At 36.9% G+C, this 26,063-nt stretch overlaps 1 protein-coding gene across 1 annotated transcript in view; it reads left to right on the forward strand.

Moving 5' to 3' along the window:
* Window positions 1–25,111, forward strand: part of nAChRalpha6 (nicotinic acetylcholine receptor alpha6) — a 253,207-nt gene extending 228,096 nt beyond the window's left edge. The window contains exons 11-15 of the mRNA XM_018543183.1: window positions 17,032–17,141; window positions 19,214–19,428; window positions 21,484–21,681; window positions 22,385–22,532; window positions 23,683–25,111. Of these exons, the coding sequence (XP_018398685.1) occupies window positions 17,032–17,141; window positions 19,214–19,428; window positions 21,484–21,681; window positions 22,385–22,469 (608 nt within the window). The 3' untranslated portion in view covers window positions 22,470–22,532; window positions 23,683–25,111. The remainder of the gene's footprint in view (window positions 1–17,031; window positions 17,142–19,213; window positions 19,429–21,483; window positions 21,682–22,384; window positions 22,533–23,682) is intronic.
* Window positions 25,112–26,063: the final 952 nt, after the last annotated feature.

Raw genomic sequence — 26,063 nt, forward strand, 5'->3', positions numbered from 1 at the left:
ATAAATTTGCATAACCGCATAAATGTATGCATAAAGAAAATTATCCATTCGTATTTTACGTGCGTCCTTATAATAGAGAAATGTGATTATTATTATCATCTCATTTTTATATTATAATTTTCTTTATATGCATATAGTTACCATACATAGCTATGCAAGTTTATTTAGATAGATCCTAAAAGTGGAAGTATAAATTTTTGTGCAATACATAAAGAATAAGAGAATTAACCAATCAGAGTCCTTTTTTTCTATGAAAAAGATTCTAGGGTTGGGAAGTAACGCGTTGCTTGTAACGTCCGTTACAATTAATTTTTTTTTTTTTAGTAACGAATGAAAAACGACGTTACATTTTCTTATTCGTAACGTTCGTGATAACGCAGTTACTTCGTTCAATGTGCGAAACGAATTTCAAAAGAACAAAGTGTTTGACCATGTTATAATTAATTATCATAAGATCTCAGTTACTGCTATTTCGTGACGAACTAGTCAATGACCAAGATAATTGGATGCCACTTTACAAAAGATATGGTCAAAATTCGCGGTAAGAAAGTAACGAAAATTGTAACAACTCGTTACTTTTTAAAATCTGTAACGATAACAAGTTATTTTTCATAAAAAAAAAAAGAAAATGGTAATATATGTATTTTATACACAAAATACCTTTACCAACCCTGATCGATTCTCTTATGTATTATGCATTATGCAAACGTTTGTGCTCCTTAACTTTGTAATTGATAACCTTTGTATTTACATTTATCGTATTTCTAATGATAAGTGGATTCATTCGTACTCGCGCGACCTCGCGAATATCTCGCGTTTCATTATCGCTAATCGATCGTCAATGTGCGCCTGTGATCTAACACGCTTCGCTTCGGCGACAGCTCTCTTCCGTTAGCTCCACCGGATCCGCCACCGGAGAACGCGAAGAGGAAGGCTTGTGCGTGCGCGTGTGAATGTGACGACTACGAATGCTATCACGCTCGATCTCAATCTGCAAATCTCTCTCCTACGCAGAGTCTCTGATCTTCGATCGGGTGCTAGCGCACCTCGAATTTACGAGTTTAGTATTGCATTAGTAGTAGTAAAAGTACGTATCACGTGAAAGTAAAAACTGCACCGAAGGCTCTGAACCAAGGAAATGATCTCTTACTTTCCAGCACCGTCTTTCCGCCTTCTCTCTGTTTTTCTATTCTATCCATCTCAATCTCTCTGCCTCTTTTCTTTCTCCTCTCGTCTTTTATCCACTTCGTTCTTTTCGCTCTTGAGTGGCATCCCCTTTTTGTTTCTGGGATAAGCTAATCGTGAGAATAAATATGATAAGTAATTGCTATAAAAATTTAAACGCGCGTAAATATGTCGAGTTAACCATTGCACGAGACATAATATACCTAAGTAGAGGACTTTATTCTTGAAAGCCGAGAAAGAAAAGACAGACGTTCAAGAATTTGCGAGACACATCTCGGTCATATAAAAATTATTGGCGTCAAGTGTCAGTCGTAATCCTGTAATGCCACTCAAAAATTAAAAACTGTTCTACCGCTAAAATTACCCACCATTATCATACTCTTCTCTTCCCACTCTTCTATAGGCTGCCTCCTGTCGCTCTGCAGTCGCGAAACTTCAACTTGCGTAGCCGTACGATAAGTAAAGCGTATGATAAGTCACTCTCTGAGCTGTACTAGCTACTTATATACCGCCATGCCACCTACCGCCATTGTCGTTGCTACCCCGCAATTCTAACTTCGCAACTCCTCGTGATCTCGTGTCGCTCACCTCCCGTGGATTTCTGCTCTGTGCTGTCGATCTGTCAGTTCTCTATTAGCCCTCTGGAACGTCGCGATAGGCGCGGCTCGGCGTATACGATCGTAGAACAATATCAGCGTTTACTCCTCTTACGCTAATGTCAGACTTGGTAGTCGCTTCTTTGCCTTTGTCTCATTCTCTTTATCTATCTCTTTCTCTCTCTCTCTCTCTCTCTCTCTCTATATCTATCTTTATCTTCATCTCTCTCTCTCTCTCTCTCTCTCTCTCTCTCTCTCTCTCTCTAAAAAAAACTCTCTCTCTCTCTCTCTCTCTCTCTCTCTCTCTCTCTCTCGCTCTATGGTATTTCGAGAGCCACGAAGTTGCTTTTCTGTCTCTCTCTCTCTCTCCCTCTCTCTCTCTCTTTCTCTATCTCCCTCTGGCAAGGCTTACTAAAAGTTCCACCGTAAGACAAAAAATGAACTGGTTGGCGCATACTTCACGATCACGTAGAAACTTAGACCTTGTCTCGAATCACACGCAGACTTAGTGCTCGTTCTTTTTGCCCCCTCCCCCCCCCCCCCCCCCCCCCCCCCCCCCTTGCTCGGGGCAGCCGCGTCATCCTCCGTCGTGGGATTGCGCTCCCGTTATTGAGTCTCGTGCGGTTGATGCAGTACCTAGTATATTATGTGCATGGCGCACACACTGATTGATTCTGCTGCTGGTAACAAAGTGAATCTCAATACATGGAGCATATTGACAGTAGAAGATATTTGGAAAGTGCATCGCTCTCTTCCCTTACTTCTACTCCTCCTCTTCTTCTTCTTCTTTTATTACTTCTTCCTATGCCACCTCGCTAATTTTGCTCACTGCTTCTGAAGTGGCATTGCTCGACTACGCCAAATGTAGTTATAATTATTATCATAGAAACTACTGAGGGTTGGAGTATAAAGTTCAAGAGCGAGTATTTTCATCATATGGCTACACGAAAAGAACAGATTTGTAGTATCTAAAAATTTAGCTAGAAATCTGAAAATAAATTGTGTTGGAAAATAATTATGTGAAACGCTGTCAAGCTTGTTACTAAAATGTCACAATTTCTTGCAACATTGCTTGAATATTCCACATAATTATTTTGATGGTTTAACAAAATTATTTTTAGATGATATACCTAACTTTTTAGACATCTCGGTAAAATCTTTCTTTCCGTGTACGATGTCTGTTAAAATCGATACACTTGACGATGTGGTGTACTGTGCTGAAATCTAGTTGAACGCGGAAACGTAATATGTAGATTCAAATAGAGGTTTGTTTAATTTAACATATATATTTAACATATATACATATATATATGTATGAATGTGTACAAAATATTCATACGGTAGCGTTAACAATATAAAATTAGAGTAATTATTCCGGACGTTGAATTATGTTACATGCGAATTCGGCATATTTATTTGAGTTACGTATACAAAACCGCAACTCTCTATTATATTTCATTAATTTTACCGTGCGGCAACAAGAGTCGTTAGCACGAACATTGTCAGTTTTGCGCGAATCAAATTTTAATACATTACACAAGAATATACACTGGAAATGCTCGCTCTCTGATCTCGATGAAGACAGATCAATTAATTCAAGACGTACAGACATTCGAAAATGAAGGTAATAATGACAATCTTGACATCAATTGCCTGAATATAAAATCAATAAGATATCACTATGATATCATATCGGAAATAGAAACAGGAAGGCAAATCGAAAAAAGAAAAAAGTAGCGAATGTTACGATTATTAGAAACAAAATGTTACCGCGAGAAAACTGTAAGATATACTGAAGAACTTTGTTGAGTAAAGAATAATAGAACAGAACGGACTCTCTCTCGCGGAAGAAATAATAGACGAATATGCGCGCGAAAATATTCACACGGAGGAACGGAGAGCTTCATATTTTAAAAATGCCGGAACACAATCCATTATTCGTGATATACATGGAAAATGTTTGCGGAGGACTAATCCATAAATCGAAAACGAGAATATTCCACTTTTTCTTTACATGTAGGTCAATTTCGCGTTCGAATCATTGCTGGCACGTGTTAAAATTAAAAATTAACAAAAACAATATTCTATACACGCGCGCGTTTTGCGGCGGCGATAATGATCTGGCACAATGCCGTACACACCAAATTTTGGAAATCTCGGCCATACAGTTCGCAAAATCACTGCGGTCGACTGCCACAACAGAATTGCGCGTGACGATTATAGTTTACGCGTGAAAATGGAACGGTATATAACAATACACGCATTATCAACGAATAACGATGAAATAGTACGCAGACTTCGGCAACGCGCGCGAGAATCACTGAGACAAAGAGAGGAACTATATTACATACGCATTATATATACGCGTGTATGCGCGGAGAAATACGAAGCTGATCGCACGAACGGGAACGGCAACCCATTTCGATGAGGATGCAACAAATGTCATGCTATATATCTCATTACAAAATATTATCTACGTTGGTGCGTATATATGTATCGCATTATACATATTGAAAGACAAGCTATAATTGAATTTATTGAAGCTACTGAATCTACAACAGCACAACATTTCCACAGGTACAAGTACCTATATAAAAATATACTTTCCGTATATTTTTTGGCTCCATGATATCAGAAGAACCGTTATTTCGCGCGGATAATCATTTATCATTCGCGAATAATTACAGAGAATGTATCATCGTAGTTATGTGACTGCTCTGCATTAACGATATTACCATCCGTTTAGCTCTTATACCAATTAATATCAGTAATCGAAAGGCTTAACGGAACGGAGCCCATCGCAATTGTCGTAAATTTTTAGAAAAATGGAAGCTTTACTGAAACGTATTTTATTCCACTTATACAAAGGCGGGGAATTTACTCTGTCATTTTGTGGCTACAGTTATGAGCAAATGTCAACGGTGGTGATATTTAAACTGTATAAAAATTAATGATATATTACTCTTACAACAGGATTTTTCAATGATATCACCTCAATCTGGAATCAACAAAGAAATTGCGAAATGTGGTGTATGCAATAATCTTAAGCAACATAAAACAAATTTTATTTCCGCACTAATCCGTGCTGTGTCCCCGCGTTAACCGCTGTCGGGGCGCTTAGGAATGATTCATTTTACAATTAAACGTAGTTAGGTTTAACTTCGCGAACCATTAAGCTCTCGCGTAGCTCTTTCTCCAACGATATATATCATTTTTACTGCTGATAAGCATGCAGTGGGACGCGCAATTTAGACGACATTGTTTGAGCACTGTACTAACTGCTACTGGAAATTTCTATCTTCCAGTACCTTCTCTTTCTCCCTATAACCCCGGCTTCTTTGTGCCTCTTATATTCTACTAACAGAGATGACTCTCTAGCGTGTATATATAACTTATTATTTGAACGTCCACCTCCATTATTGGGCACGTATAGTCGCAAGTATGGATAAATATATCTCAGAATCAAACAAACGTTCTATACGATGTAAACGTAAAATCGAAATTACACGTTACCTTCTCATCCCTTCGTAAATACTATTTCTTCCTGTTCATTTCCCATTTCTTTTACTTTAGAATCTGTCTTAAACAGAATTTTTTTTCATTCTTTTATATATATTATATTTATGTATAATTTGCGGAAATAGTTATTTTCTATATTAGGAATACATGCAAGAAAAAAATTGATAAGTTAAATACACTTGAATTTTCTGTTATATTTGTGGAATCGGTTAGAATCTACCCACATACAATTTTACTTATTATTATATATTTTCCTTTCTTCGTATTTTTCTTCCAATATGACTGCAATCAAAGAAGCTACATGATTTGTAGATTATCTTCGTGTTTTGATACATCGTTAAATGCCAATATTTTATAAACATAGCAGTTTACTCGAGGGAGTAATCACTTAATGTCGTGGGACGGAGTCCCTGAAATCATTATAAAATTTATATAAAATTCCAATATATAATCCGATAAATACATATGCAAGCACAAGAAATAATTGTGTAATATTAGATAAAATCGTTTATTTTACCAAATGACATATACAGAGTGAGACATTTAAAACAGATCACCTGAATAACTCGCTTGTTTTTAACAATAGAAGGAAACGTATGAAATAAAAGTATCTTGGATTCGAGGGGCGCATAATATGATGTCAATAACTGTTTTGTAGGTAGAGATGTAACTTTCATCTCTAGTCAGGTGATCTGTTTTAAATGCCTCACCTTGTATAGTGAGGAAAATAATTTGTCACTAAATAAAATTATATAAAATAGAATCATGTATTCTGTGGGACAATATTTTAGATAGTGGTTACCCCCTCGAGTTTACTTCATCAGGGAAAAAAGTAACCTGATATTATTGTATTTGATTGCTTCTCGACCTGTAAAAGTAAATTGTAATGTTTCGAAAATGTTGGAATTTAAAAATATACAATGTTTTCTAAATTTAAACGTCAAAACTGAAGAGTAACGTAGGCGATCGATTAATTAAGAAAAAAAATTCTTTAGAAATGTGTATGTTTTTGCTTTGGAAGAAAAATTGGAAAAAATAACAAAAAGTTGTTTTCATTTTTATATTTCTTATTACTTGATACTGTTCACACTTATTTATTCACGTTGTCACTTCTTTAATGCAAATATTGTTCAAAGTATGAGCCAGGACTTGTATGGGCCTATTGTAGCATTGACTCATCGTTCCAACATTTTTCCATCAATACTTTTTTGTTTATTTAAATTTCTTTTAAATAAATAATAAAATGAGTACGAAAATAAAAACTACGTTTTGTCTTCTTTGCGATTCTCTTCAAAACAAAGCAAAAACGAGCATATTTTTAAAAAACTTTTTTCTTATTTTATATATAGATTCCAACATTTCTGAAATTTTAACATTTAAATTTAGGACATCCAATATATATATATTCAGATATGGAAATAATTCTCTCTCTCTCTCTTCTCTCTCTCTCTCTCTCTCTCTCTCTCTCTCTCTCTTACACACACACACACAAACCGTATAGCTTCTTTAAAGGAAATATTCATGCAAAGAAGCTTGAAAAGTATTATAACTTTACTTTTACTTTCTTTATCTCTTTTCAAGTTTACGACTAAAAGTCTTTATACATAAATCGCGAAATTTAATATCTGAAAAGAATTATGTATTATCTTTTTCTCCACAAAATATTGCGGTATAATAAAAAATATGAAATATCATTAATCATGTAGAAGAGTTAGCTCTCTTTTATGTTATAAAAACGCAATCCGCGTGGGAGAGAAAAAATGAACACAATCTCTGAAGTTAGAACTTCGCACCATGACCGTGGTGACTTCGAGCGCGACGAAAAGATGTAGGTAGATAATAACTGCGCGCATATCACTGGGATACCGCGTTGCAGACGCACTGCATCGCGAAAAGAGCGTGCTTTAAAAATTCGCGTGCAGAACAGTCAGTGCCAAACTGTCGATTCCGGTAATAATCTTAGCTTATAGAACATACGTTCCACTAAGAGAATACATAAGCATTGCAAAAATCCGTTCGCGATGCGATAAGCAGCGCACCAAATGCATTGAATAAAATTCCGAGATATCGTACTAACGTATGGACTGCGACGTGGTGCGGCAAAATTTACGACTCCTTTCCTCTCGTACGTGGAACAGTCGTTTAAACGAGCCCGTAGAACCGCCGAATCTTTGTTGCAAGAAATATGAACTTCGCTACGTGATTCCTTATGAATTATCTCTATCTCTTTCAACAAAATTTAAACCACACGTGTCACTTAAATTCAACTCAATCTCTCAAACACGGAAGCATACAAATGTAACTTACAATTAAAACTATTTTTATTCCTATAATTTTTATTCTCTCTCCCCCTCCCTCTCTCTATCTCTTCTTCCCTCATTTGCGATCTTTAAAATGTAACTTATCTTCTTATAATTATTTTAAATATGGATACACACACACAAAGCCACAAAATATATGATACGTCGTCTTTTTCGGAATGTTACCTGCAAACATACATATATTGGATTACTTGGTTTAAATAATGCGCTGAAAGAATTACTATTGGTAACGATAGTCGCATCGCAGACGGAAAGCACAATGGAGCAACAATGCTGCGGAAACTCGTATAGCGTTCAACGTGATTTATTTATTTACACCTCTGCAAACGTAACCATCGACCACGTACGCTCACAAAAGCGCAAGCTACCGACAGGTGGACGATACTGATAAAAATCGTAAGAGAACTCGCGTGTGACTTATTTAAATGTCTCTGTATGAGTATATGTGTGTATCGTTACATCCACCCACGCGACAAAACGAAACGAGGCTACGTCGCCGGCTACAATGGCTATCGTGTAAAGCAGAGACTCTCAACAGTTTGTAATGCCTAAGTCTATAACATCTGACAATTTAATTGCCGTAGTGTCAGATTAAATCATAATCTCGCTTCGACTACTGTTAGTTTGAAGAGAATACGAGGTAATGTACAAAATTATTTATTGTCAGCAACTATACAGCTTCGTAAACATTTTTTTTCTCATTTAAAATTCTCTCTTCCATACCTTTCAATATAAAACAATATACAATCTTATACAATGTAAAGCATTTAATAATCAGAGACGTCTACAGGGTTGCGCAAAGAAATGTTGTAATATTTAATTATCTCATTAAACTATACTTGTGAAATATCGATTTCTTTTCACTGTGTAAGCAAATTCTGTATACTTTATGGAAATTCTGTTTGACGTAGAACGAGTCGAAATTGACAACGCTTGACTTAAACACTTGATTAAAATGTTGACTTTGACACTTTATTAAAATGTTAATAGAGTAAAAGTTGCCTTGTTTTTTTACGAAAATAAAAAATATGACCGAAACTCGGAGATGTTTCCGTTGATATTATACAGTTGTGTCGTTATCTAAAGATTTATGTTAAAAAGTAGACGAAGAAGGCGCGTCTTCAAGAAGTTGTGAAATAAAATGGCGATCGTATTGATTATCTATTAAAAACAATTTTCCAAGCTTTGGTAATTAATTTCATACCAGTTTTATATACTACAATTTTGTTAGAAATAAATTTTATATGTAAAGCAAATGGTGTAACGTTACGTGTGTCACTCTATTTGCAATAATTATCAAATTATAAATCGTTTATCATGAAGCACTTATTTTTATCCGTAAGAAATACCTATGCAAATACTAAGAAAGTAGAAGATAACATCGATACTTAACGTGGTAACCTCGCATCTCTTCCAGTCGATCGAAGAATTCATTCGAGCAGGTGGACGGTCTGAGAGCCACTCGACCAAGCCATGCGGGTCTCTACGACTCTTTCTTCCATGCTCCTTCTTTTTCCGCTCTTCCTCTTTCCGTATTCTTGCTACGAAACGACCTGCTGCAGTCTCCGAGTATCATGCAACTTTGACGAACGCCGTACCCAAGAACGTTCGCTACTTTATTCCCCGTTCTTCGTGGCTACACAATGAGTCGACGATTTCTCTTTTCTCCTGTGTCATCATGACTTACTTCCTCTCTCTCTCGTGCGCTCTCGTAGGATAAAATTGCAACCGTTTCCACAAAGATCGAACAATGCGAGTCGACTTCTCTCGTTGAGAGAGTTATTTTAAGAAGAGAAGTTTTCGTGCAAGAAAAAAAAAGAGAGAGAGAAAGAAAGAAAAGCCTGTGACGCTTGGATCGAGAGAGCGAGAACTTACGAGAGAGAGAGAGAGAGAGAAAGTCAGAATCGGGAGTAATATTGTGTCGGAACTTCGTACGCGAAATCGCAAGAGAGCAATCTTTGTAATAGTTCTCTTTCGACACATCGCGGCGCACTTTTCAAATGTTCCTCCTCCGAACTTTTCATTCGCCGCGAGTTTGCACTCTAAGTGAGAAAATACGGCAAACTACATAAATAATCCGATCCATTGACGGAGATATGGCGACCGAAGTACGAAATACGAGGTTGTAAATGGCGCAACTTAGGAAGAACGTTTCAGAATATTTTCCTCGGAAATACTGGACGGAAAAAGTCCACGTAACTGCATAAAAGTCGAAAGACGTAAAAAGCGTTCGCACGTGGTCAGGTCGTAAACGCACGCGTGCAGTAATCAAAGGTGACCACAAAACGTATATGACGATACGTATAAAACGGTGGAACGAGATAGAGAAACGAGGCGAGACAGTGGATATAAGAAGAAAAAAGGAATGGAAATTTATATAGAGAAATGACAATTTATGAAAAGCAAAAGAAAGAGCTTCCTACAAATGTGTGCACGTGACCGCACGAAATAATTGAAAAGTATAATAAAAAATCTAGTAAAAATAGCATGGCGAGAGATTCTTAAATGCAATCGGGTATTATTTCCCTTCGTTTTGTAGACGCGAAGTAGCGTCGTTGATGAGAATACAGATGAGAGTCCTACGTGACATTACGAGCAAAAATCGAGCAAATAACGAGGCGCAATGTAAGATAAGTACAGGGAGGGACAAGATGAGAGGGAAAATAATGGAAAAGCCCCGAGTGTTTCTATGACGAGATTGGTGATCAGAAAACGGGAGAAGAGAAAACGGCGTTGTAATGAGATATTAGTAATGAGAACAATTCTCTGGGAGCATCAAAGGACAGACATTGCAAGTATATTAAAATTCACAGTAATCATCTGCAGGAATGAGGTCTCTCCGCAACTCTCGACTGTAAACGACATTATGCCAGAGTGATGTAAAAGTGCCTCCCTAAAAGCGGAATAAAATCGAGACGTTTAAGAGGCAATGCATGTGCCAAGTCAGCCGGATATAGGTTGATACGAGAATGGAAGAAATTGTAATTCTTCGCAAAGTAACATTGTAGAGGAGCAACAACAATGCAATTAATGGAACTGTCATAAAGAAAGTTGCTGGCAATGAGAAAACGCGACAGTAGCAGTCGCCGATAATTCTCAGCAGTATTTTCCTCCTTAGAAGGTGTAACTTTCGATAACGATAGAAGTCATGCGTTTTATTAAATGTTCAAAGTGATGACGCTAACGGAATATACTGTTTGTGCTACGTCTCTACGTAGCACAAGATGCAGCATTGTTGAAACTAGAAAAATACAACCTTAGCCATAAGTATAAAGCACCCTCAATTTATTGTATTTCTTAGAAAAGGCGGTAATAAAAGCCAAAGGAAGGCTAACAAAAATATTAAAACTTTTATAAAAATAAATGTTATTTCTCAATAAAACCGCTTTTTAATTTATTTTTCGTTAAATATATAACATTTATGTCACTTTGTGGGACTGCTTTTATGTGTATATATTTTTTCTTTTTCTTGAAATCTCTGTAAGGTTTGACCATTAAAAAGGGTCAGAATACGATGCGAATCCAAAGATTCAGTATTTGCCTTCTCGGAGAGCAAAGGCCACACGTATATTATCCATAAATGCTTGAAAATTCTTGAGTTCCGGCATCAAAACCAAGGCTTTGCGTAATAGAGTCCAAGACCAGTGCTTAATATTTATGAACAAGACTGCATATGAAATTTACTGAAAATGGACGCTCAAACTAATTTCATAACTCAACGTAAGTAATACACACCGTTAGACGTCAAAGGAGCAATGGTAACCCAATCCTTCGAGTTAGATAGCGTTTTGTTATTTTTAACTTCTGCATTGAAATGTAAATCAATCTATTTTTTATTGAATTGCTTAATTTTAAAGTAAACTACGTCCACATATATATACTTGATTGTACATATAATTAAATAATTAACTAAATTTAATTCAAATTTAATACATTTATTGAATTAAGATGTTTCATCTACTGTTTTAATTAAATTAACGATATAGCTGCAGTGGCTACCTATAAAAATGATTAAAAATAATTCAATTGGATTGGATAATAATTTAACATGAATTTAACAGTGCAAATACAATTTATAAATTTGATAGGATGTAAAACAGTAGAAAAAAAAAGCAGGCATTGTCTATATGATTATCGAAGTAGACAAGCACTTTTATTGTCAATTCATGCCTAACAAGACGAACTCGGGAACACTTGCAGGAATAAGATGATGCCAGTACAAAAGAGAAATAAAAAGCAGGCAAGCGTATCGTTGTAGTATCGATAAAACCGGTCATTCCGAGTAACCAAGGGTCAGTTTCGCAAGTAGTACGTAAATGCGGAAATTGAGTCAAGTAGTAAAGCCAGATGTGCAGAACGGGGACGTAAAGCTCGTAATAAAAAAGTGATAGATGCAATTTGTCAAGACACACGCAGAGAGAGAGAGAGAGAGAGAGAGAGAGAGAGAGAGAGAGAGCCATGTAATGAACAAATTACTTCGTCGACAAGTCGCTTGAAGTAATTAAGGAATGAAAAAAGCGCTTTCAACGAAAGAAAATGCATCTGGAAATAAACGACGAAAGCCTTGGACTGGTGACGGGAAAAAAGGGCAAAACACGAGCGTCGATAACGAAATTAATTATAGTTCGTATTACAAGTAGACTACATTCGAAGTACTTAATAGTAGCTCTACAAAACGAAATGCGAGAAGTCCTACGAGCAACATCCCTTATCGAAAATTATCCACGCGATTGATCGTTTGCACAAGTATGACACTATGCAGAGCGTTAATTAATTCTTCAGCGAGCCGACAATCTTTATTATCTTGTACAAAAGCGTAATATCCGATATTAACATAAAACCAATATTAATCTGATACTTATAAAATAAATTAAACTATGAAATATTATGTGTATATAATAATTTCCCTTTTTTTTATATTATTTTATAACATTATACATATATATGTTAAAGGAATTGAAACATGAAATGTTTGTGAATACATTGAAACTGAAATGAGAATTAAATAAGAATTTAATTTTATTCAGGAAAGATCTCTATTTGAAACTTTAACTCTGTTATTATGAAATTGCAGACTGCTTACAAAACAGTTCACGATAACTCTTTAGATTCTTTAGAAGTACTTTATGTGTCGATGATGATGTGAATAACATCATGCTTACGTGAATAACATAAAAACCTTTTTGGTCGCAAGTAGCATTTATAATATACATTCATGGAAATTAACTCAAAAGCCGTAAAAAATGAGAAGAATTTAAATTGCCACTCTTGCGTCTCTTCAATAGTAAAGTTATTCCGCTTATAAAACTCTTAACGCCCCGCAATTATAAATCGCAATTAAAGCGATGCGTGTCAGTTTGATGTTAATACAAAATATATCTTTAAAATTTTATTACACTTCTCAAAATTCTGCTTTATATCACGTTTTATTAATTCCTTTTATATATTATTTTATATTTTGAGCCGATAAATTCTTGAAAAATAATTGTTTATGTAACTACAAAAAATTAACGTATACAATAAAATCTGTCCAAGATTTTTACTTTCTTATTATATAACTTATTATAATGTAAAAGCGTGATTCTTTAATTCATTAATCACGCATCATTATTTTTTATTTTCTCACCAAATAATCTCGTAGAACGACGGAATATCGACGTTCATTACAATGATCGTAAATTCTGTATTAAGCATCACATTAATCGATCCGGCGTTGCAACGCATATAATAACTAATTAATTCGTTGGAATAATTTAAATTACGACCTATCTGTCAGTTGAAAATTTGACGACGTCAGCTATTTCATCGGATATAATTAAATTGGAGTATATGACGGTTAAAATAAAGCGTACACGGAGCCAAAGTCAGAATATATTTTACAAAGATTTTTCGGACCTGTCACAACCGGATCGAACAACCGGATGATTCTGTTAATAAAGCCTGCTAATAAAGCTAGAAATGAAATGCTTTTCACGCTTCGTATTGCATGTAATTTTTGTCCGCTATCTCAATACATATTTGCCCACGTGCGTATGAAACAAATATTTCAAGTAAATATCGCTAGCTATGACGTTGCACGTACCGGCAATTTCGCTATTCTCTTCATGCTGCATTAATGCGAAAACCGCCGCGCCACGTCATGTTTAATTCGGGAGAATGCGTTGTTCGATCCATGAAAAACCAAATTTGTTTATGAAAACAAAGAATATATTTCTATCAATATGAAATAAGCAATCATTAATGTAATAGAGAGAGAAAGAGAGAGAGAGATTTCCCTAATTATCAAATTTAACGAAACTAGTTAGAGAGAAAATGATATCAAGCAGATAATATCCTGCATCTCTTTGTGCTGAATTCTAGACAAATGATTTATCTTTTTTAATAAAGATAACATATCACTATTGGATAAAGACATTTCATAACTTTACCTTCAAGATTAGTAATTCCCTACATCTCGACCAGCTTCCGTTTCTGTGAAATCAATCAAGCGATTTTGCTTTCATGATAGATCGCCACCGAACGATCAATGAGAGGATTAACTCGAAACGTCATAAATATATAGCTGACATGTAATGGCAAGCGAGTCTTAAGGATCCATTAATAAAGGCAGAAGAGGAGATAGCCGCTTCCGCACACGGCGATTAATCACAGCCTGAAGACGCTCGTGCCGGGCTTTATGGACCCTTTAAACACAGCCACCGAGATAACACGAGAAGTTAAAATGGCAACTCTTTTAGCATTTTATTCATCGCTATAGTTGAAGCTCTCCCGTTCCTTCTTTTTATTTTCGCGCGCGTCTCGACTCGGAATCGCTTGCGAGTCTCTGCTTTGATGCAGTATTTCCGAATGCACTCGCCGGGCTATGGCGATCCAATAATTTAGGAGAAAAGTTAGGGAATACGTAATTAAAGTTACGAGTAGATCTTCGTAGTTGCAGGGGAGGGGGGATAAATATTCGACTGCGCGCAGCCAGGGCGAAGCAAATAAAAACTTGCCGCTCAAAAATCTTTAATTTGCAAGAAATGTTTCGCGTTCACACGATACAACGTTATTCCGCTTTATATTATATATTAGGCTTGACTATTTACTTGTGAAAAGAAAAGCAATCTGAGATGAGATATTATTTACAATATTTTTTACAGCGTGGCGCCGGCATATTTTAAGGTTCATACGTTTAACGAGACATTAACCGAGCTTTTAATTGAGACTTTAAGATCGATTTGAACGTTATGCAACATAAATGTGCGTTGATAAAGCTGATTATCTTCGTCACAAGAGGGAGAAGATAATCTTCTCAAGATGGTAACCATAAGTTATGGTATACTCGAATATAACTACAAATAATATTATTGTAGAATAATAGAAAATTAAAAATAACTATGTATTAACTATCGTTAGCTGATGCATGTATACTACCACTTGCGATCGAAGTAAACTTCGACAGTATTTTCCCGACACTCCAAGACAACTTTCTTAAGGAATTCTGTGTTAATTATGATAAAACCCCTTACAGAAATGTAATTTATATAATACTGAAAATTACTTATTTTGAATATTATAAGCACTGAACGCAACAGTGTTTCTAATACTCACTTTGAGTAATTAATTACCGACTTTCAGTATTAAGTTTCTAAAAGGAACAAGACAGCCGCGTCGATAATAAAAGTCGAGAAATGAACTACATCCCAATCCGATTGTAGTGCGTAGTTTTAACCGCAGCTTAAACGTTCTCACGATATGCATCCTGTGTACTTCTACGTTTAAGTCATTATTAGATTCGCGTGTCGATAACAAACTTTAGAGAATTACAGAAAGCTTTTGTGTGCATTTTCGGTAAAAATTGCATTTTCGATAGCTGCATGATAGTGTAAGTGTTCTCTCAATTTCTCTGCGTAACACTATTGCCTCTCTTCCCTTTTGTACACGTCTATACTCCGCGTGCAAGTAAGTACATTCTATTCTCAATTTTCTTATTTTCGCTTATCTAACACCAGAAAACTGACGTACGTAAGTTACCTTCACTGTTCTGGCGAAATGAGAAATGCTGACTTCAGCGTAACTTCAGCAGGTGAACTGGGTTACGCGTATCGATGTATCCTGTAGAAATTCTAGAGATGTTAGCTACCGTTAAATGAGTGAACCTTTATAAATATAAATCTCACAAAGGTTAAAAAAAAAAATCACTGAGAGATATCCGAAGAACGTTTAAAAAAATTAGAACGTCCTTTGAATATCTTTACAACACATCCTATAGACGTTTTTCTATTACCTGCCCCCATAGAAATATGTATCTAAAAACACGTCAAGCAAATGTCACACTACGCATTGGAGAGTGAGGATTAGAGATTAGAATTCACCATAATTTTAATTTTAATGCATTTTGTTCTGATCGGCTGAATTCTAATCTTCAATCTCCAATGCGTAATGTAACACGGGCTTAAGGAAACATCTGAAGAATATCTCGTAGATATCTTTATCATGTCCCTGTAGATATTTTTATTACTTGTAATATGTGCTATTCTTACTCATATAGGTGTGCTTTTATCTTTAGCTGTGTGTGTTATCTGTCTCAATAATTATATTACCGAATACTAATACGCTTGTTTCGCTTGTCTATTATTTCTTTCTCAACTTTCGCCTCGAGTGTGAGTCGCAAGAGTCGATTCCGTGACAGGTCCATTCGGATGGCACTGAACCGTCGTGTGTTGTGACTGCGAGTGTGTCATTGTTGAGTGTGTGTTTGCACTCGCGTGGAGAGGCTCGAATTCTCGCCGCGTCTGAAGAATGTTCCGTATCAGGAGTCACGGTAGTGTCTCGGCACTAACATGTTACTTACTGTTTACTACAGAATAGAGAAATCGTTGAAAGCATTCCAGCGAAAACTTGCTCCAACGGGAGACAAATAAAAAAAAGTAAAAAACCTAAAGGACCCTATATGAGAATTACGGAGAGTAGGAAGAAGTAACTATAAAATGCAAGGCTTAAACGAATGAAAAGCGCACTCCTGTTCGATAAATATATCAGAAAATCCGTGAAAATTACATTTAAAGAATGGCATTATTCTTTGGAAAGCGCGCTTAGCGCTAAAACATTTCAAGCGGACATTCTTACGGATGTCTGAATTTTTAAGCCTCTTCACGCGCACCAGAAACGCGCGAGCACTCATATAAACGAATGAAAGATTATTAAATATGTATGTCGAGCAAAAATGGAACCGGAGATATCAAGTGAAAAGGTTCACGAGCGGGAGACGATTACGATCTGAGCTGATCTAAAAGAATCCAGGAGAATAATCTTTCATTCTCAACGAGAGAGCTGCTAACAGCATCTCAATCCATGATATTTCCGTGACTAATCGCCTTCTTTTTGTATTCTTTCTTCGGGGGATTTTCGGGAACACCTCGATTCAGGATCATACTTCAATTGCATCATGTTCATGGTGGCGAGTAGCGTCGTGCTGACCGTTTTGGTGCTCAACTATCATCACAGATCGCCCGATAGATACGTGATGCCAAATTGGGTAAGAAAATATAATAAAATTGAACTTACTGTAACATAGATATAGTTAACTCTAATTAATGATGACATTTAAATCTAATTAATAATGAATAACAGTATTTAATATAAATGCGATAAATGTGGCGTATATTATTAATGATGCAATGTTGAGATAAACAATGGTAATTTGTCACCAAAGTAATTTTCAATAAAGCAAATAATTCTAATAATTAAATAAACATTAATAAATAAATAAACGCTAATAAACGTTGACAAATATAATTATTATAGTTGCATAGTTATTTGTGTTTCTCTTTATAATTTTGTACATTTTCTATTGAAAAGTGTTCATATAGTTGAAAGGATTACATATTATACACTACAACTATAAAGAAAATTAATTAAACTTATGTATAGTAGAAGCTTTTTGATTTGTTTTGAAAGGATGTTTTGATCGATCATATAGTAAAATATTTCATTTGAATAAAGAGATTAGTCATTTTAGATATATAACAGAAATAAGCTGCTTAACTAACGGATTAAACAAGATTGTACTTACTTTCGTCATTGTTATAGTGGTATCATACTGAAATTATCACAAATTTTTAATTGCTTTCTGTTACACTTTATAATGGAATAAACAACAATTTTTGAAATTGCGCAATATGATCGCAATAATAAAATGTGGCCGTATAAGTGTATATATCAAATTCATTTTTTTCATTTTTTAACGAAATATTTAGATAATTATAATGAAATAAATAATAAAATCGTATCTTGATATTTCTAATTGCATTATTTAAAGCAAGTGAAAATTTTTACAAATTTAATTTTTTTTTAAATAAATTAGGTGCACGCAATTCATGAACTCTAAATAATGCTAAACAATTTTAATTATCGCATGCAAAGAATACTTCGTGTAATGGATAATAATACGTTGCAAGCGCGGTAAACGTGCGGTTATTACTACCACCAAAAACAGTGCTTCTTGGAAGTTTAAAATGCCTTCGAGGTGTTGGTACTCCCAACCAGTAGCAGTCAGTTAATGCAAGTTCTTCATACAACTCTACATATATACACATATGGATTGTTTGGATACTCTGAATTCAAACAAGTACGCTGCATTTACAAAACTCGTATAGCGTATATTTGCACATGTATGTCAATATATAATATGTATTACATAACATTTGATTTATTATTTCACTAAAGAAATAACATGCGACTCGGTTTCGATATAAAAGAAGTCAAAATCGAAATTATTGAGTAAATATTTTATTTATGAATTTGTTTTTTTTTTATGTTGTCATGAACACTTGAAAGTCCAGAGCTTTCTAACAAAGCAACTTATAGACGATCTTACTTTTTAAGAATTTTTAAGATTTGATAAATTCTTTTATAGTCTAAAAATAAAAATATAATTAAAAATTTCAAAAAAATTAATTCAAATATAAAAAAAAATCGATTTATTGAGTGAAATTCGATTTTAAGAAGTTCCTGATATCACTGATTGTGTAGTTTGAATGAATTAAAATAGCCTGAAAACGTAGAATCTGAAAGAGTAATAAACTCCATGAGAGGGATTCTAATGTCACAGATTTATTATCAGTTTTAAAAAATCAACTTAAAAATCAGTATTAAGCGCTGTCACGCTGTTCAAGTTATGACGTTTAGAAGCTCGCGGCGCGCGGCGGTATGTGTCGAGTGAACGAAGGCTTGCTCATTTGGCAGTAGTAGACCGGAATATAATTACAGAATATAACTTAAAGATACAACATCACTTTGGAATTTCTCGCGCAACTTTCATTTTAGAAATTTTCCACAAAGAAAATACGTACCCTTAGAATGACGCTCATCGTAAAGTGTTCATTGGCTTATAAACTACATATTATACATCCTTGGAGAGTATCAAACTTTGCATATGACGCGCGGGTGGCACACGCACTCCAAAATTCTGTACTCTTCAATATTAGTTTTTCGTTCTCGTTGCAAGATTCAAGGGAATAAAGTTGCATGAAATTTTTGCTAGAGCGACGATACGGCATGTGATGTAATTACGAAGTTTAACGAGTCAATAATTCGATATTCACGCAGGTGAGAACAGTGTTTCTACAATGGCTGCCGTGTGTGTTGCGCATGAGTCGGCCGGGCAAGAAAATCACGAAGAAGACCATTCTCATGAGTAATCGGATGAAGGAGCTGGAGCTGCAGGAGAGGAGCAGTAAGAGTTTACTGGCGAACGTTTTAGATATCGACGATGATTTTCGCCATGGGAACAGCTCCGCCAATCCTGCCTCGAGCTATATAAGGTACCACGAGTTCTACATCCATTCAAGCTTTTCAGGTCGTTGCGTTTAGCGAAAATTTCGCGATGGTTTACCATCCATTTTCTCGATGAACTGCGCTCCTTTTTTTTATTAACAATGGAGCGGCTGTTGTTTGATAAGCAAATGTGTTATTTGTGGAAAACAGAAACCATGTCACATTTTAATCCCATTAAACGAAAAGCAATGTGAGAGAGAGAGAGAGAGAGAGAGAGAGAGAACTGAAAGTTGACTGGGCATATAATAACATTATGAATGATTAGACGGGCGGTAACTAGAGCACATTGAGATGCACGATCACGTGTTTCCGAGTAAATACCTTGGGTGTGTAATCCACTAACGCTGCAAATGCTTCGTTGACCAATTAAAAAAAAGAATGTTACGAATTGACCAATCAAAGAATGCGTCGGAGTATTTGCAGTTTTAAATGGATCGCACCCCTTGCTTCTCGCGTGTTCGACCAGCACTCAACGTTATTTTACAGCTCTATCGGGAAAAATAGAAGACGAGCTGCACACACAAAATGATTAGAGGACGGTACACTTCGCGCGTTTGCTCTGCAATAACTATATAAGCAGACAAGAGATCCACCTTGCCCGAAATCCGTCGCTTAAACGGCTGTGTCGCTGGAATCGAATATCGAGATTTTCATGGTCCTCAATAAACGCCAACTCAATCTACCGAACCCGGATTCCCGTGTTTTCTCATGAGATTTTTGCGGTCTTTTTTCTTCCTCTGCTGATTTCCGTGAGCCGTTAACAAAAATATTTCACATTTTTGTTTATCGACCCTTCATAATCGCTTTGGTTTGCCAGATGATTCTCTGGACAATCCGTTTTCTACCTTCCATCCCTTCTTCGCTCCTCTGTCACGTTGTTATGGGAACTACCCGATAAGTTCTGTGACGTAGTGGTCCAATTCAAATGCATATGTGGCGTGATAATTTTAATATTTTTAAATTTTTTATCCGTAAATTCAATAGGCATTTTCTTTAACTACGTTGTAAACAATTGTTTATAACAAATAAATGTTTTTCACAACCTTACATTTTAAGTTACGTAATCGTATTCCTCGGATTTCAACCTTTACAATGAAAAAGAGATCGTTTAATTACGTTTTAAGCAAAGATATATCTATTAATTTAAAGTACTGCAACGAATATAGTTAAGGAAATTTCGGAACGAATATCAAAAAACTCATGCAAGGAAGAAAATTATTTGTTCTGGATTCTTTTGCAAACACTAAATCAATTGACTGTATAAAATAATATAATATGAAAATAAAAGTTTTCAAACAGATATATACAGTAAACAGATAAATATACATGTAAAGGAGTTCCGTGTAAACAGGTACAATCATAAGAAAGGGAGTGATCCTAATAAACATGTAAGTCTAAAAGAATACAATATCTCGAAATAAATTTTTATTTTCGAGTAACATATTCAACAATTTATGAAATAATAAAATTTATTGTTATTTTTTATCGTATATTCTCAATTACCAATATAATAAATATGAATAAACAGAGATAGTTTACTAGCTAGATCCATTAAATCGTACCCGGCAAAAATTATGTTACAATCGATTTTCCCGAAAACAAAGCTTCATGTGAAAAATTTTTATTTTTCCAAGTTTTCGTTGTATTTTTCAAGCAGAATCTTTCTCTTCCTGGATCATCATTTACGGAATACTTCGTACATAGTTCACAATTAATATCTGTTTAAAAGAGAAAAAGTAACTCCTATGTTCGTGAGCAACATGAATTTCAATTGCAAAATTATCGTAGCAATTTACAAGTTGTTTCGAACATAGAACTTCAACATTTATGACATTTAACTTTACGCAAACTTTGCATTATCTTATGTACCGAAATGGACTATTTTAATAATTACACAACAGCCGTTATATGACGCTCTGAAGTGCCGGAATTTCACGAACTCTCCGACGATCTATGCGAAATGTCCGTCGACGTCTTGATGGTCCTGAGAGAAAACGTGTGACATCTTCGAGAGTAATAATCTACATAATCTTTTACAGCAGGTCGACGTACGGTACACCGTTGTCGTCCAGGCCGTCGACGGTTGAAGAAACTTCGGCATCGTTGCCTCTCAGCGGCATGCAGAGGGAACTTCACACAATTCTCAAGGAATTGCAGTTCATCACAAGCCGCATGAAAAAGGCGGACGAGGACGACGAGATCATTAGCGACTGGAAGTTTGCCGCCATGGTGGTCGACAGGTTGGATGTTTTAAATCCTTCATATATGGCTTTAGTTCAGTCGTATGCGCACAGCGTCCGGCGAATCTCTCGTGGAAAATCTCGTGAACAAAGAAAGCTTTTATAGCGGATTTCGAAATTCAGATCCTCGTTCCTCGCACGGTGAAAAACTTGTCGTTTAGGCGTCGTCGGACCGCCGATTCGCCGGACGAATCCATTACGTGATTGTTTCAAACTTTTAGTCGTTTTAACTATTCAAAATTTTTCTGCTCAATCATTTCATTTACTTGGACCTCGCTTATCACATGAGGCCAAACAGCACAATTTATTTGCTCGGTAATCTCAATTGTAAGAAATTTATAATTGGTATATCTCTATAGAGTCGGGAAGTGATTCATTTGTAACGAAGTTACAGTTAGCTTGTTTACACAATATGTGATTATCTAAGGATTAAAGATTACCAAGAAATTCATGAATAAATTTAATTAATGAATCCTTTAGTAACTTTTAATCTTTAAATAAGTAAGCATATATTGTAAAAACAAGCCTTAAAGTAATTTTCTTCTAGTAACTGTAATTTAACTTAGTTACACTTTTTCTAGCTAATTAATTTAATAGTTACTTTTATAGTTATCTGTATATTCTACCTCTGCACTATTTAATCTATTATTGAAATATTCGATTTGTGAAACTAATATTAAAATTTCTTTCCCGTGAAATTAAGGCTTTGTCTGTTCGTCTTCACGTTATTCACGGTTTTGGCTACGGTGGTGATACTGTGTCGCGCGCCACACATAATCGTCCAGTAATAGACTGCCCCGGTCGAACCGAAAAAATACACATGCCAGAGATACCGCCTCCTGGAATATTCGGTAAGGACAAGCTTGATATTATTATACTTTGTCATATAAATAATTGCCTTTATGATTGCACGTTGCACAATAGCTTTTTTTTCGTAAGCCACAATCACCGTCGATAGGTTGCTCGAAAATCACGATTTTCGCTTCATCGAGCACCACCGCTAGGTATTTGCTCGGGAGACCGAAATCGGTATGTTAATTTCACACCGCGCGGATCAGATAGGCTGTGATGATTATATGCGAATGACGCGGGCCAGATGACCATAACACAGTTAATACTGCGTGGAAATGTTAACAAGCCCCGTGTAACAAGCTGGGCTCATTGGGCCGTCGGCGCGCTGAAAATATTCAATCGCGCCAACGCGAATGTCTCTACCTCGCAATTTCGTCGTACTAATTGCCAGTCGGTACCTCCGTAGCGCTACTACGGAGCACAATTATTTATGCATTAACCTGGATATACAACCATTTGATTACGCGATTTCAAGTACTCGGACACTCGTTGCTTAATTATCGAAAATTGGCTTTGAATAGTGCGATCTAATAGCTTCTAGCTAAATGTAATTAGTGCACAAAAGTATACTTATTGTTTACTTAGATAACTGTCTATCAAATTAAGGTTTTAACATTCATGAGATAACAATGTACGTAGAGAAAAATTCATTACTTTAATTATATATAATAATTATAACACCGAAAAAAACTAGAATGTTAATGAGTTCTTGCTCATTGGTTTTCTCGCACACGTTTTTTTACACAAAAAAAAAGTTCAGAAAAATGTTCTCAATAAATGGAAAAAAATTGCATGTACAAGTTAAATTAATTTTTGTATTTTTGCTTTTTTTTACTGATCTAGAGAACTTCCGGTCTGATTACCTTTCAACATTTCTCTTAATCTTTTCGAGTTTAATCGCACAGCGTTTACCGCAGTTGAAGATTTTATCGGAATACATTAGAAAGATCTCAAAAAAATTGAAAGTTCATACCTCAAGTTTTAGAATTGCTGGAACTAAAAGCCTGCTTGGGCTTAATGGCAAAGCTTAAGCATGCAAAAATCGATCACTCAGTGTATGTACATACATCTCAGCCAATGTGAATCTCTTAAAAGTCAATAATCAGAGACATCGCGTTGTACTCATGCTTTCTCTCTCTTTTACTGCAGGAACGACGTCCGGCATGATTCGAGGAGGCGGCTACGCTATAGGAGCACGTCGAAGTGAAAACGGGAAAAGCGCGGAGAAAAAAAAGAGAGACAGACACGTTTTAGCCTCTTTCGCGCCCTTCTGCGCGACTCACCTCTCCCGAGAGAACAAGGGAACGCGATCTCGCGTTCTTGGATTTCTCACAGCTGGGAATCACCGCCGGTTTGTGCGCCCAGTTCCTTTTCGCGACGTGCTTTCGCTTAGACGCGAAAGGGAGGCAAGCAAGAGTGAGACCACTGACGACGTTCATATAGGAAAAGCCACGGGGAGGATGGACTTCCGGCAGCGACGGCGAATGCCACCGTAATTTTTTTAGCGGAGAACACGCCTGGGAAACGTTTCCGGATTCAAGAGGAAAGAACACGAAAGGAATGGGAACAAGGATCCGATCGCCGACGTCACGCTCCGTTACGACTGCGTTATTTCGTTTAAGTGACTTAATTAACGTTTCTAGTGCGGAACCGGTAAGATAGTCGACGCACAACGCGAGCTGGACAGAGATTTAGAGGATGCCTCTAGATCCGTAGACGAAGGTAGGTGCAGGCGTAAGGGAAAGAGACAGCACGTGCTGTCGAGCGGATCCAATTAAAAAAAAAAAAAGTTTCGCGGGCTCCTATCGATCGCGATATCGACCAGCGATTGCCGCGACTATCGTTTGGTGATCGGGGTCGATTTCATTCAACGGCCGATACGATTTCGCGAGGAAGGAACGCGTGACAAGTCGACGGCGTCACGAGACAAAGGAGATCGCGCAGTCCTCGTAAGAGCGTTGTTGCGGCCTTTCGATAATAGTTACAATAACGATATTTCTTATAATAATGAGAATAATAATTAACGATAATTACTGTTAGTCGCTTTGCGCGCGCGCGCATGCACGCACGCACGCACGCACGCGCGTTACGACCGAGTCGTAATTAATTAACTCTGCGATCTGTTGAGGGTCTCTCGTAGGGAGCCGAGACGGACATAAAAAATAAACTGCCAAATACTCGAGTCAGGGGTGTTCAACCTTTACAAACGGTAGGAAAGTAAAAGTGCGGCCTGGACGATCGACAGAGTGAACGCGACCAATGGCAAGAGCCCGCGTCGTAAGGGTGACTCGTCTGTTTCGTTCGACGAATATTTCCTTCTTTCCCCCTCGTGCATTATCCGTGGATAACGAACGCGATTTAGCGGCGGCATCTCTCTAGAAAGGCGAGCCCGACAAGGCGCGAACGAAACTTGCGCCATCGACGATCGCGCGATCGACCCTCCACACGCTCGATATATTTTTCCACGTTTCCTCTCCAATAAAACCCTCCTATTATTATCACGTGCTCGAAAGCTGACATACGCGAAACCACAAGCGATCCCTACCTCCCGCATTTCCGCAAAACCCGCCGGATATTTTCGCACCACGTATTATCGCGGTGTGCACGTGTGTTTGTGCGCGCGCGTGTGATGTGTGCGTGCGTGGATGTATGCGTATGTGCGTGCGTGGATGTATGCGTATGTGTGTGTGTGTGTGTGTGTGTGCGTGTGTGTGTGCGTGCGTGCGTGTGTGTGTGTGTGTGTGTGTGTGTGTGCGTGTGTGTGTGCGTGCGTGCGTGTGTGTGTGTGTGTGTGTGTGTGTGTGTGTGTGTACACACGAGAAATACACAAACGCACAAGAGAGCGGTCGACGCGTCGCTTATTCAGCCGATCGGCGGAAGAGGGTCGATCGATCGATCGGCCGCTCATTTGTCCGGATCGTACGAGCCGCACGAGTATACAGCGTGACCGACAAGCGAGCACGTATACACGTAAAGAGAAAGGCGAACGCGACGAAGGCGAGCAAATTGCGGTAAAGAAACAAAAAAAAAAAAAAATAAGAAAACTGCCAAGTTGGACCACCCCTGCTTTCCGTACAGAGTCACGCGTACTCGAGTCCTCGAGGACCTCGGTGAATCCGTCGTGGATCGTGATCGAGCGCTGCGAGAGCGATCAACGTATACATATTATGGGGGCCATATGCCTACCGCGACGACGATTTGTATCTCGGTGGATCGCATAGTCTCGTTGCTCGACTTCGCGCTGTCAAATCTCTCGACGACTGTAACTTAAGGTTGCCGAGCTTCCCAAGCCGTGTTTCGCGCTTTTCTAACAGTCATTACTTCCATTCCATTCCTTATTTTAAAAATCATAATAATATGACAACAAAGTCAGAATGATATGTGAATGTTCGCTTTGTCATAAGTGTGATGTCACAGCAAAATCATGACGTGTGAAAGTCCTCTTTGTCACAGGTATATGATATTGCTATGAATCGTTATACAGCTGTGATAAAAGCACTTCACTGTGACACTGCTATGACGTATACAGA

The sequence above is a fragment of the Cyphomyrmex costatus genome, unplaced genomic scaffold (assembly GCF_001594065.2).
Source record: "Cyphomyrmex costatus isolate MS0001 unplaced genomic scaffold, Ccosl1.0 scaffold112, whole genome shotgun sequence".
Lineage (NCBI taxonomy): Eukaryota > Metazoa > Arthropoda > Insecta > Hymenoptera > Formicidae > Cyphomyrmex > Cyphomyrmex costatus.